This window comes from Antrostomus carolinensis, unplaced genomic scaffold (genome assembly GCF_000700745.2).
Source record: "Antrostomus carolinensis isolate BGI_N321 unplaced genomic scaffold, ASM70074v2 scaffold38862, whole genome shotgun sequence".
Lineage (NCBI taxonomy): Eukaryota > Metazoa > Chordata > Aves > Caprimulgiformes > Caprimulgidae > Antrostomus > Antrostomus carolinensis.
In genome coordinates this window covers 1,654-16,404 of record NW_010299623.1, presented here as the reverse complement: position 1 = coordinate 16,404, position 14,751 = coordinate 1,654, and the positions used below count along the sequence as shown (strand labels likewise).

Below are 14,751 nucleotides of genomic sequence, written 5' to 3'. Positions count from 1 at the left end.
CAGAAATAAATGCCATTTGAATTGTTAGGACTAGTAATCCAGATTATTTGTATTCACATAAGATTTCAGAGGAAAATTATAGCCCATATAATAAGATGAAGATATCCTTCTGCTGAACTTGGAGATCAAAACCACATCTCACAATCAACATGTTCTGGTTACTTCCCTAAATCCTCCTGCCACAAAAAGCAGAAATTTGAGTGCTGACACCAGTTTTCAGTTTTTCACATTTATTCTAACCTAAAGCAAAGGGTTAATTAGGCTTCCAGAAATCATGCCACCTGCATAGTTAAACATAACAAATACAAGAAGTTGCTATCTTATAGGAACTGCCTTTGTGAAAGCTTTTAACCTCTTAATTACACTCTTGAAAAGACTCGGGCTATTTCAAAGGTTTCAAGAAATAATTCCTATTGTACATCAGAAACCAATGCAAGAACCACCTTCCAAACAGAAAATTCCTAGACTGTATGAAACAAGAAATTGAATCTGTGCACACCTTTATCTGACAGGCACAATCCAGTTTAAGAAAACAAAAGAATAATAGTTTTCTTTTCCTCAAAGAGGTTGCTTTTCCTAGTGATCGTCTTTCAGGTGATAGTAGCTTTTCTGTACAAACCCGTATCATTCCATCATGGGTCTGCTACACAGCTGTCTAAAGGTTTCTACTGACCACTCCTATTCTCCCTCTGTTTTAATTCTGTCACAAAATATCAGTCCTTTACACAGACGGCACAAACTATGTTTGGTTTACTTCTTCAACTTCTCCACCCAAGGAAAAAAAATTTTGCAACAAAGCCTGAGTAAGGCTGTCATTTTGTTTAGAAGCCGTGCTGAAAATCCAGCAGTCTCTTTCAGAGTAACAAAGGAACTCTTGTTTGCTTGGCTTATCGTGTTTTGGTCCAGAATGTGTATAGAGTGATGTGATTTCAGCAAGATTTTTTTTTTGTTTGTTTAGCAGAAAGAAAATCTAATATAGTCACTAGACCAGCATTTTCTCATGACTTTTTCAAAGATCAAAGGAGAGAACTGTAACCTCAAAAGTATATGGCTGAGATATTTCAGTCTGCGTCTGGTCAATAAAGAAAAAAGGCACTCACCAAATAACACCTATAAGATAATTAATTCTTAGGGCTGTTTTACCTTTAGAAACCTTAACGAATGCTTTGTATATTAAGGAGGTACATGTTGTTCAAGACGGACATAAGTACCTGGGAACTAATACAGTACGTGTCTGAGTAGTGGTAAGTTATACACAGATGACATAACTTTGCTGGAAATCAATTTATTTAATTAATTCTGTTCTTCAGATTTTGGCTGAATTGAATGTGTGTAAAAGATGTTAACCTTCTGGTGAGACTTATTTATACACAAAAAAGAAGAGAGCATGTTCAACATAGTACATTTGTCAACCAATATATCTTAACTCTAACCAGATGGATAGCTTGGTACAAATGCTCATTCTTTGTCATTGATAGACTTTTCATCAGTGACACTGGTCATCAGTACACACTGTAGCAATATTTTTTGTGATAGTTATTTTAACTTCCAGATTGACTTCCACATTTGGATCTTGGAACTTTTTAGGAATTTTTTTTTTTTTTTCAAAATAATTATGTGAAAATATAAGGTGGTCAACTAAGTCACAGAGAAGAGTCAGTTGATGTTTTACTCTGTCCAAAGAACCTGCCTGCTTATTTTCAATCATCTAGACATTTTATGCTGCACCTTCAAAATCAGTAGATACTTTAGAAAATTTAGTTATTTTTTTGCATCAGGTGAAAACGGAATTCTGTGGATAATTCAGAAACATACTCTATTTACTGTGTCCTGCATTGAGACAGCAAGAGTGACCTTGTGGTTGCAAAATGTGAACTACATGTGCAGCAGAAGGAACCCATGATACTCAACTGACTGAACAAGATCATGGTAGATGAATTTTGGTACAGATAGGTGTCAAGTGAGGCACTTAGGGAGAAGGCATTTCAAACTCTACATGATAAACTCTTGAGGAGCTACGAACATGCTAGAAAGAGGTCCCACAGTTGTAAGAACTATGAAAATAACAGCTGTGTTCAGTAAAGATTAAAAAAAAAATTAGAAAAATAAAGTTGGAGGAGTTAGTAGGAAAGCAAACAAAAAAGCATCAATAATTCCCCTCTATAAATCCATGGCATGTAAACACTTTAAACATGCTGTGCAGGTCTGATCCCTCCTTGACTTGTTTCAAATCAAATATATGAGAACTGAAAAAAAAATTCAGTAAGTGTGACAAAGATGACCAGAGAAAGGGCATAACTCCCAAATAAGAAACAATCCTAACAGCCTTCGTATGAAAAACACGACTAATGCAGATACGACAGAGGCCTATACAATCTGGTGTACATCAGTAAGGAAACACTGTTTCCATTTTCTCCTGATGCTGCACTTAGGGGACATCAAATGTGATGGGAAGTTCCAAGTACATAACAGGAGGTACTTCACCATGCTACACAGGGCTAGCCGATCAGCACATATACTGCCACAAAAAGTCATGAGTGTTACATTGGCTCAAAAAGCAATTGTACACACTCACAGAAGAAAATCCTTTAAGAGCTATTAAATTCAAAGAAGCCACAATAGGCTGACAGTGTCCCTGAGTGCAAACTCCTCCAGGAGTATTATTATATTCTTTGCCTGACCTTCTAGTTTTCCTTTGGCATGTGCTGTTGAAGACTGGGTACTAGGTTAGGTCAGCTTTTAGCATGACCTGGTATAACCATCCTTATGTTATGGGGCAGAATCGCATCAAAATAATTTCAGTCATACCACAAAGCTGCCAATCCTCACTCCCAGTCTAGCAGTTCTGGCAGGACTTCTGTTAAAACTGAAGCTCATGGACTGAGTCAGCACAGTACAACAGCAAAACCAGGACAACAGTCAAGGACTATAAATATGGAGACCTGCCTGAAGCACAGAATATAATTAAGTATCCTCTAGTACACTTTGTTTCATGAGTTAATAAATAGTGTTTTCCATACTGCTTAAAAAGAAAAAAATTACACCAAATAAAAAAACTCAAAAGAGTCATTTGGGATTTTTTCTTTTCCCCTGTAAAGAATCTTAACAAGAAACCATGGGAAGGACCAGTGCTTGGAGGACAAAATTCTTTTTGACAGACAGAAAACATTGTGGAGCAAGGAGTGTCTTTTCAGAGAGTGAACCCGTTTATAACAATGCAAAGAAGCTGCTGGTGTCATGAAATAATTGGAATGAAATCAGTTACTTTTGATGTTTAATTGAGAGTACAATTCTCTTGAAAAGCAGTTCAAAGAGTTAAAAGAAAAAAGTTGACTCAGCACATTATTAAGTGTTATTAACAGGTAAATAATAGGCAATCATACATTATTGTTCATGCAAGGTTACAAGTTGATTTATCAAGTATACTCACAGAGACTGCAGGCTGCGCAAGTTCTGGAGTGCTTCAGTAGGAACCTGGCGTAGTTGGTTATTCTGCAGCATCCTACATTTTAAGTAGCACAAAAACCAGAATCAACACAGTGCAGATAATTTATTTCTACTGTAAATTTTCTTCCAAGCTTACCTCCTTTGTACTAGTTCTACTTCAATATTACAAACAAAGTAAAGCTACACAAATACTCCTTCCCCTGCTGCTGTCAAATACCAGTTCTCTTCAAAGCAAACAAATACCTGTAGCGTATTAGCTTTGTTAACAGCTACACCCAGCTTTGAGCAGGATTTTCAAAGCAGCTGAGGAAGTTAAGAAGAATAAATATGATTTGCTTTCATTAGGGCTTGAGCTCCTAATTGCCTCCAGTGATTCTGAAATTGTCATCCTCATGTACTGATAAAACTGTGAAGGACTGACTCTAAATCCTTACTCCGGAAAATTCTACTATGGCAAACAGAACTTTTAACTGTATGAGGAGTTTATGACTTGGTTTGAATAAAATTTTATCTCTGTAAAAACTGCTGTATTTTTCCCAATGAAATCAATTTTATTATTGGAACGTTGCTAGTAATGGCCTGACACATCTCTTTTCTGAAATATCACATCACTTAGCTTGCAAAGATTGAAAAATCACTTTTCATTCCAAAAGAATCTTTTTCTCCCTTTGAATACGGTTTCATTCACATTACCTAATACCCTTGTTTGGACCACCTCCTACATATATAAAAGGATTCTATGTGGCTAAAACTGAAGTAGTACACACTGCCTTAAAAATGAGGCATACTCAATGGGACACTGTAGTAAATTAAAAAATTTTTGGCAGGCCTAAATCTCCTTAGGCCAACAAGAGTTACAGCTGGCCAACTTAAGAGTAGATGGAGTGGGAAGCTCTTCATACTTCTTTCCCACTTACATATTTTTTCAGTAGAGTTTTGTGTACTCTTACAGTAGCATCTGGCTTGGCTTGACACTGCCTAGGAGGTTGGCATTCTTGCTAATAATACAGTTTCTGTGAACTTTACATAGGCAGTGATTCCCTCTAGTATAAATATTGTGAAATGTGGCCTGCTAATAATTTTACTGTATGTACTGTCTTATTACTTCAAATAATAAAAGGTTTTGTCACACTTTTTGTAACTTACAACAATTACATCACAAAGAACAAGATATGAAATATGAACTGCATTTTAAATTACATGTTGTTCTACAATAATGTTTTTTCCCTCCGGCTCTAAAGAAAAGGAAAAGGCAATTTATGCCCAGTTCTGTGTGATTGTGAAAAGTCCACTAAGATTTTTACACTTGAAATCAGAACTTCTGAGACAACTAAAGAAACTATTACCTGAACCAATTTTTACCTTTGATATTGTACAGAGATATCTATCTTGATGAGCAAAGTGTTTTTAGAATGACGTTAATGTTTTCCAACATTTGTGTTTAGGATAATTTCTATATGAAAAAAAGAAGATTTAATAGTGTTCATATGTATCTTCACTTCAACTGAATTGTTCAAAATGAGCTGATCAAAATATGCAATTTACTTGATCAAAACTTCACTGGTTAATTAGTTCCCTGGAGCATTTAGGAAATCAGAAATATATCAAACAACACACAGTTTACTTACAGCACTTTAAGACTGAAAAGGCCAGCAAATGCTCCCTTAGGAATGTATGTCAAGCCATTTCCTGCAAGACGTCTGTAAAGTTTGAGAAAGGAAAAGAAAAAGAGTGAATACTTTTTCTCTTCATGTGGAATTCATTTGGTTGTTAAAAAGTGCAACACAGCTATGTTTGAGTGACTGATGCCAGAGGCAGTAGTTTAAGAGCCTTGTTTTGTCATTAATACGCTTTTAAAAGAAAAGAAAAAAAAAAAAAAAAGCCCTTAACTGTACAGTTGATTTATTGACAGCTGGACTGCAGAGACAAAATGCAAAATTTCATGGCAAATTGAGCTTACGGTTTAGAATGCACATTGAATTCTTCATATCGTTCTTTTTAAGGATTAGAGCAATCTCAGCAACTAAAATACAGATATACTGACAACAATTATAATAATTTGATTTACATGCATGCCCTTTTGGAATTATGCATGTATGATGTCTATGCACATTTAACTCATTTGCACTGCTATCAAAATATAGCTGCATAGTAATGACCACAATTCATTTTAAAATAACTGCACATAAAACTGCTGTACCAGCGGAATCATAGTTTTCCCTGTGAGCAGATGTGTAATAGGTTGTCATAAAGTTTCTTTGCTAAAATATGTAAGGATTTTTCTGTACTTCTATTGCATCTTCCTTCTCAGAATGCCTGGAAGTATTTTACAGACCTAGGTAAGTACAGCAAATACCTCTGTAAAGCATGTTACTCTGACAAAAAAAGAATGCTATTCTGTAAGGTTCGAGCCTAGGAAAGAGATCAAGTATTTGATGTGAAATGATGGCATTTCTATGTTCCCCATCAGTGCAACTCCAGAGCACACTGCATCTAGCCTCCTGACATCTCAGTTCAGCATGAAGATGCTACGCTACCTGTACCCTAGCTGGAAAACTGACTGGTAGGGGTCAGATTCCCAGTCAAGTTACTCTGTGTCAGTAGAGCCACAGTGTCTGCTCTTAGCTGGCAACTAAGAGCAGACTGTCGGGTTTATGATGTAACCCTCTTCTATTTGCAGACCAAGTAAAGCCAAGCGGAATTGATATTTCCCATCAGCTATGATATTGCACATCAAAATTGCAGACAGCTACCATAGACCAGCTGATGTGATAACAGACTTGACATTTCATTTGGCCTCTGGCCCCTTAGGAAAGACCATGAACTAGGTCCAGAAAATGCCTCAGGTACCAAGCTGCCAGGGAGGAACCTCTAACACTGTAAGTAGGCACCAGAGTTGCCAATACTATTCATGGAAAAGGCCTGGTGCTTATGACTGCAGTCCCAAAGATCCAGCACTGACTGGCCCTTAAACTTTGTCTTCCTTTGGAGTTCAGTTGCCCCAAGCTAACTACAGGGTCCCGAGCACACCTCTTTAGACATCTCTTTCATACAGAAAATAAAAATAAAAATTGGTCCATAAAGAAAGAAAACATAATTCTAGATCCCAGCTCCAAAGTTTTTCAGGCATTTTCAATTTATGGAAAAGGCTCTTTCCTGTGAAAACACACCCAATGAACAATGTGACCTGTAACTGAGCAAGTGGCTCTTCCTCTCTCTGTTTAACGAACTTGATTGTGCTTTGCAGAGGCGCTCAGCTTCAGACAGAGCTGCTGAGCTTGTCTCTCACTTTGGAGTACACTGGATTCTGATGTTCAGACATCTGAGAACTAGGCACGTGCACTTGAATTCTTGCAGGCTGATGCGTGAACCAAACCTGGCTCACTCTTGCTCCAATGTGAGGCACTCACAGGCTGAGCCTATTTTTTTTCAGATATGTGAGTGGCTTCTCCAGCTTCAGCTTTCATTTTGAATGAAAATGGCAATGACATTTGGGTTTTTGCTGGATCAAGCAGATGTTTGCTAGATTAGGCACAGCAGACTGCGTCCCTGAAAGTAAATGCCATTTGTGGATCACCTACTAGAAGAGACTCAGGACCTACCTAATACCGATCTCAGTTTATGATACGATTTTTCAGAAAGACTAAAGACTGCTTCACCCCCACAGCACCCTTTTGCTCTGTTATTTTACTGACAGGACTAGACATGAGTCTGGACATGAGCCTGGCATAAACCAGTAAGTGAGGAGTCTGCAAAACTTTACTGAAAAAACAGTAGTACAGGTATTGAGGTTTTCACTTACAGCTGTAAGTTACTGCTTTGACTGTCATATGGAATGCTTGATCTAGAGCAGAAGACTAAACCCACATGTCCAAAGACTCAAGCTGATGCTCTGTCAGGCCACCATGCCTTCTTAAGAGTTCCATAATTGTCACAATGCAAACTGCGAAACGCACTACATGTTCATACCGCCTGTTTGAACTGGAACACTCTTCATAAAATGGGGTAGCTGAGAAAATCAGACCTGTTTAAGAGCTCCTGGAGAAGGACTCTGGCAATTATGAAGCATACTCCTCCCTGTTGCAAATGTAGGACTGCGGCAATTTAATTGGGACACTACAGAGCTTTAAAGTTTTGTTTCAATGTGTAATAGTCACTTTTCCCAGCTTCAGAGCATCATCATGGCTTTCTGTGGTCAGCCTTGATGTTTGGCATTTTTTGAAAATGGACTGTCATAATTTAAAGACATTTTAATGGTACTTGTGATGTATATCTAATATAGTTAGAAAGAAATACCTAAGCACAGAGACACAGCTATACGTGTACATGCTGCACATCTCACTAACATTCACAATGGTTTTAGTGAGATTGTACTGCCTTGGGCTGGGTTTGAGGCTAAAACTCTTTCATGTAACTTTTTTCCCTGTGGCCTGGTTTTCTGCTACACTGTCTCTGGAGAAGATTTGCCAGAATAAACTGCTGTCACTCTGACTGTAAGGTCCATTTGGATCATCTGGCCACCCACAATAAAAAAATCTAAACCTAAGAGCCTGACCACTCTGCACAGTCCCAACTCTTTTAGAGGAATATTCAAACCTGACAGACAATGGTAAGCAAGGGATGCTGAGCCGTGTTCCTGAGATGTTCTGAGTGATAGTTACCTGCATTGTTAAACTGAGATGTAATTTTTTAAAAATATGTCTTGTACAAACACTTTAGACAGATGAAACCACGTTAATCTTCTTTTTGGTAGATGTAGATTCTGCATTTACTCCTTATGAGTTTTTCAAACATCGGGTCATTCTTGGAGTTCTGCTCTGAATATTTCTCTGTTTGGGAAGAGATCTCATTAATTTTGCAGACAGTGATTAATATTGTCTTATATGATATTCCTCTGCTTATGCACCAGAAGATCATGCTCATCACGTATAGCCCTATGCATTTCAGTAGAGGGCTACATCAAATGTATCACAAGTGCCAATATATATGTATGTCTATGTAGTTCTCTCACTAAGCAAATGACAATGTCAAAAAAGGTAGACATCTGGCAAAAAATATTTCCTATGTAATGATGTTGTCTGACCTTCAGTCAACATATTAAATTATTTCTCATTACGCCCTTTTCATGATTTTCTGTGTAACTGACTTCAGGCCAACCACCTACCTATTCCCAAGACACTCTATGAGACCACTTCTGAACACTGGCACAACAGTAGCACCCTCCCAATCCTTTGGAATTCCCCAGCATTGCGGTATTTGGTAAAAATCAGCAAAAATTATTCATTGGGCTTGTTGTCTAATTCCTCCAATATTCTTGGATGAAAGTTAGCACAGCAGTTATTTCAGGTATGCTGCAAAGCTCATGAAGTTTGACTTATTTGTTCCTGATCATTTTAAATGCTTTCTTTGTGAGTTTTCCCTGCTATTACTATGTTTCTACTCAGTCTTGGCATAGGGGAAAATGAATCCCCTTGTTGACACTACAGTATCTATCAAGTATCTATCAGGTTTGCTCTTCATTTCAGGAATTTTGTTTTCCATCACCCTTAATTATTTGAGGGAAGCTGCCCAGAATTTTCCTGAACTTTAGATGGACTTTGGGTAGTGATTTCAGTCTGGGTGGGTAAACATCACTTTCCCTGAACAGATGAGGATGGACATAGCATCTGTCTCTATAGTTCAGCATTTCATTAACGATTTCTGAGAGGAAGAATGAACAAGCTTGTTTATAGCACTTAAATAACCAAATGGCTGGCTTCTATTGTTTGAAAAAATTTGAATTTCAATTTTAAAATATTATTTATTTTCTTTCCAGAATTTCTGACATTACCTTAGAAATAGCTCATTAAGTACATTCAGGCTCAAATGTATCACATCTCTTTAATGAAAAGCAATCAAAAGTACACAGCATTACTGTTTTTGGATCATATTTTTTGAGATAGATTTTGCTTATGCTGCTTCATATAATCTTGAAAATTTATGGAGGCTGGAAAAGTTTACGGGGAAGTGTTAACACATGCTTCCCTCAGTACCTGCTACTTGCCACTATTGGAGTCAAGACACTAGGATACTTTTGGCTTAAGCATAGGTTAAGTTTTTATACTATTTCATGTTTCTAAAAGATGTAAAATACATGAGGTAAGAGAAAAGCATGTTGCCTCCATCCCTTCAAATGGCAGCAATTTACAAAATCTTTCAACACAGTTCAGCCCAGCTAGCAATCTCGGCTCAATGCCAGAATAGCTGCAGTGCTGCAGGTCAGATTCAAGGCCTGCTGTTGGATCTAAGAAAAGGTGTGTCTGGGCTCTCCTTTGAGTGTTCCCCACCTGTTTACCCCTTTGATGTATTCTGACCTCTCCTGTAGTGTCATAGTTCTGAGAAATGGTAGTCACCAAATCAGGTGACAACACAACTAATGAGACACCCACAGAAAGCTCTGAAAAAGAAGCAAATAACTAAGAAGTTGTGACTGAGCATAGTCAACTATTTTCTTTATGTTTCCAGTACAACAGTTTTTCTTTGCCAGCTCAAAACTGCTTTGTGCGTGGATGTTTTTATGCATCAGGACAAGCCTTGCCTGGTACCAAGCATCTCCTCATTACCTGCTGAGATGGAAGATGAATTTGAAACACCAAAAAGTTTTCTCTCTGCAGCTGAAAAACTGTGGCATTTAATAAAGAAAGCACCTCTCCACTAACCATGGAAAGAACTTGTGGCAAATCTAACCCAGCTACTTCTCATTGTCTGCAGTAGACAGTGACAGTACGATGGGTAGTGGCTGCTTTTCTCTTTGCTTGACTAAGATCTAGTACAGCAAGTGCTGAACAAGCACTTGTAAAGTGTATTTCAAAATCTAGTAGTGTCAAACCTACAGGAAGGACAGATAGAAAGGATAGAAAGGAAGATAAGTCTCCTTAGGAAAAAAGCTTAGGTTTACATTCATGCCATGTTCTAACACGATTAGCACAACTGAATTTTCTGGAACAAGACACTGATCAAAACTTTCAAGGTGTTGAAATGTAGGAGAATAGGTGTCACCCCAGATCTTCATGTGGCTCAACATATGACAGGAATAAGCAGTGTAGAAGGAGCCAAGCTCCACTACTAAGAAGTGAAAATCCAGTGAAATCTTGTAATTCTACTTCAGAACAGATACAGTTAACTGTATGTTAACAGCAGTTAACTGTACAACTTCATTACACGCAAATTTACAATAAATATATTAGACTTATTATTAGGCCAGTAAACTGTAATAGCAATACCAGACTGACTCAATGTTTCTAGACTAGTGTCAGTGCATGCCCTTCAATACAGATTAAGTTATATATCATTGCACCACTTGTGTTGCATCATATTTAATCAGTCCACATGTACTGCAATATCCTATACAGAACGTAATTGTGAGTGCAATCTGAAATCATGCTTCAACTGTGCAAAGATACTGAGGGATTTCTACAAAAATAATTCTCTGAACTACGATCTTGCCTTGATCGTAGTGCCTCTGACTGTGCATTTTACTGCTTTTCACTAACTGGTTTGCTGATTTTATTTAAAGAATGACAGCAAAGACTGTACACGCTAAGAGAATGCTATAATGAATTTTATATATATATATAAAAATATATATGTATGTATATGCATAAAGATGAGTAGGTTAACATCAATAATGTCACAATTCAGTCAGTTTTATATTTGCCTGTTTTCTTGGAAAACAGATGTTTCATTCCTCATTTGCTACATTATATACTTATCCTGTGAAACCACCACAATACTACAACTAACAAGCTCTCTACAACTAACAAGACTGAAAATTGAAAAGGATTTATACAGAAGAATCTAGAGACTGGTGAAAAAAATATTTGCTTTTCTGAATAGAAACTGAAAGTACAGAAGGCCTGAGACAGTGAAAAAGCCCAACAGCTGGGACAGTTCTGCTGCCATGTGGTACCAACCTTCCTGAATTTGGTGCCAAAACACCAGTATGCCATGTAGAAAATTCCATTAAAATTAATGTAATCACGGATTGTGCCTTTTATACCTTGGGTACAGATAAGAAATTCTCTTTTGTAATTTGAAACATCTTTCTTAAAAGCCTCATCTGCCTCTCCAACTGCCATAATTGTTCTGAATAACTGATAAAGATCTGTGGTGAAATCTTAGCCTCACTGATGTCTGTGGAAAAAATTGTGCTGACACAAGTAGAAATAGGACTCTTAATTTGCACCCTACCTCAGTATCACATTTACCAGTAATTTACATCTTCTCTGAGGAGCTGCACTAATAGCACCAGTACCAATCCTAAAACTATTATCCGCGTTTCTAATAAAGGAAATGGTTGCGGAGGAACAACATGGAAGTAAAACAGGAAAACACAAATTTACAAATCTTTTTTTAAAACACCTTGTTCTGGATATAAAAAATTGCCTCTGTTCAAGGAAGAATTACTGATCTTGAAACTTTTGCTTCAATTCTGTTTCCTGTCAAATTTAATCAAACATATACAAGCACAAAACTACTTAGTCCAACTATATAAATATATTGCCCATATATAATTTATATATTACTATTACTATAATTTTCTTCATCTTACATATACATCTATAAATAGGTAACACAAAATGTTCTTCTTACTTCAAAAAAGGTTTGACAATATGGATACTCAGCAAGCACTTACCCAAAGTCAACTAAAATTTTGAGATATGATTTTAATTTTATTTTTATCAGTGATTATTCTTGGACCAATGCAATAGAAACGTATGAATTAATGGGTGACTAATTACTGTGTTAATTATTAGTTAATCAATGGATGATATCAACATATATATCAAAATGTTTTTGAGCAATTACTTTGTTAGACTAGGAATTTAAATGTTACTCTATATTTTAATTATCTTTTTTATTTCAATCTGTCATGTTAATTAAAACTGTAATCTTTATAGTAATATAGAAATAAATGGGGATCAAATGATGTATTTAAAAATCTGATGCTCAGAGAGATCAAAGAAGAAAATGCAATGATATTCTACTTTTTTTAAAAAAGGGGAGGGGAATGTGCAAGTTGTAATTGTGCTGTATATTATATTTAATGCTACTTGCAGTTCAGTTGGAAATTCAACTATAACACAGTCGGCTCTTGCTTTAGGGCCTAATTGCCCTTTAAAATGCATGTACTAAATTCTCATAGGGTGTAAACTGGAATAAGTCCAACTGACCTCAAGCAGTTGGAATGAAATCAGTGTGTATTTGATCTTGAGCTGGCTTTGATAAAATAGATCATAGATTTTTGTCAGTTAAGTATATGGTCTAAAATGTACTACTTCTTTCTCCACTAATAAAAGGCAGGGACTCTTTCTGCACCTGGCATGAGTGTGATCCAGTAACTGCTCAAGACAACTGATCTCTCCTTTTGTGAAGCTGTCTACAGCCAGTGCTGAGAACAAGCTGTTTTGCTCTCAGCGCTGCAGAAGGCAGCACCCTTCTAGAGGGCTCCAACAGGGCCCTTCTGCTAAATGGGCAGCCAGGTACCTGCCTTGTGATTGCAGCAAGGCCAACTGTCAGGAGATACTCCAATATCAGCCAGGAAATCCCATGCTGATTCCTAGCAGCGGATCCCAAAGATACAACCAATAAGAGACAAACTTCACTTCCATGTTTGGAGAAAGCTGTCACCAAATCACTACTCCCTGAACAATCTCAAATTTGTGAAAATTCCTTCCTCAGTGTTTAAATGTGTGTGTTAGTGTTTAAAACATGGGGCAACAAATGGTGGAACACATACATTACATTTCCTGGGCTGGGTCTTCCAAGTGTCATTTACACTTCTGATGCTGGTTTTGGTTTTATCCCAATAGTGCCAGTATCACCAGAAAGAGTAAGAACTAATAATAATAATCATTAATAACAGGAATTGGCTGAATTGCACTGCAGTACAACACACTCTGATCAAACTATCAATAACGAAAAATGTGTTAGCTGTTTTGTCATTCCTGTGTGATAGGCAAAGAACACAAATTGTGTAGATCCAAGTTTTGAGGTTACTACCATTCTCTGAGTGGTACAATGAAGCAACACCAAAGAATTACTGGAGAAATTACTGACACTCCTGTTTGGAAATCAAAAAACAAAAACAACAACAAACAACTTAGAGAGAAGAAGTTGTTTTTACTGTGCTTGTGAACCTATTAGATATAAATGTGATATTGGCTGAATTCATTACCCATAATCCTAAGGAAGTAGAAAATTGAACAGTGTACGTACCAGAAGTGTCCACTGCACTGAAAACAAGCATTTGACAAACAAGCTGAACTTCCACTGACAAAAAAGAAAATAAGTTCTGCCTGCTTGCTAATGCAGCACACACAGAATGTGTAAGACTTAAATTAAAATCCTGCCTCAGGACCTAGAGATATATAACACCTTTAATAAAGCACCATTTCATGTAGTTTAATTAAGTATAATTTCACTATCTCTATTGATCGCATAACACATAAAGCTCTTCCTATTACTTTTTTTTATATTCTAAACTAGTTCCTAATGAATATTGCTGGATAATAAATTACAAGTTCCAGAAAGCATTTACAAGCTACAAGCCAAAAATAAACTTCTACACATGCTCAGTAAGAGCAATGCAGCAGCATCAACAAGGTTTCTTGGATATCAACCTAGAACATTTATTGTTTCCACTTGTATGCATATCTTACTATTTTCACTTCTCTTTTATCTTCTTCCTTCCCTCATCTTCTTCCCTTCTGCCCCTTTACACCACAGATGCACAGCAGTTCCAGTGTCAAGGTTGCTCTGTGCAATTTGTATCAACATTTCCAGAATAATTGTCAGCACAAGCTATTCAACAAGCAATACAAACAGCTCCAATTTAGGAAGGCATTTGCTCTGTTGTTTCTCTTTTTTTGTTCTTCATCTTGGCATTCTTGATAGGACAGCAAAAAGAGCAGTTTGCAGGGTGCCAGGCTGACACATCCACATAGGAGAGCTCTTTGTTATTACTCGCTTTGGTGGCATCAAAGGGACAGCAACAAAGGCAGTGACAGCTCCAGATTAGGGCCCTTGTTTTATGAATGTAAAGGTTACAAGTTGTTACCTCATACAGTAGGAAACTTCTGTGGTTTTGTTTGTTCTTTTCTAGCAAATCAAACTGTCTATGCAAAAACTAGGGGAGAAAACTACCCTAATTGCTTCCAACTGATTAACTAGATAAACATCTTCTCACTGATTTTACCGAGGTATGGTTAATTTCAAGATGACACGTGCACTTCCCTCTGTCAGGACTCTGAGTTCCCCCCTGGC

General features: G+C 37.1%; 1 protein-coding gene across 1 annotated transcript in view; it reads right to left on the bottom strand.

Annotated features, from left to right (window-relative positions):
• The window catches only part of LGR5 (leucine rich repeat containing G protein-coupled receptor 5), a gene marked incomplete at its 5' end in the record, with an annotated part of 36,640 nt that extends 31,493 nt beyond the window's left edge, over window positions 1–5,147 (bottom strand). Inside the window, 2 exons of the mRNA XM_010162861.2 lie at window positions 3,431–3,502; window positions 5,076–5,147. Coding sequence (XP_010161163.2) covers window positions 3,431–3,502; window positions 5,076–5,147 — 144 coding nt within the window. The remainder of the gene's footprint in view (window positions 1–3,430; window positions 3,503–5,075) is intronic.
• Between the last annotated feature and the right edge of the window lie 9,604 nt (window positions 5,148–14,751).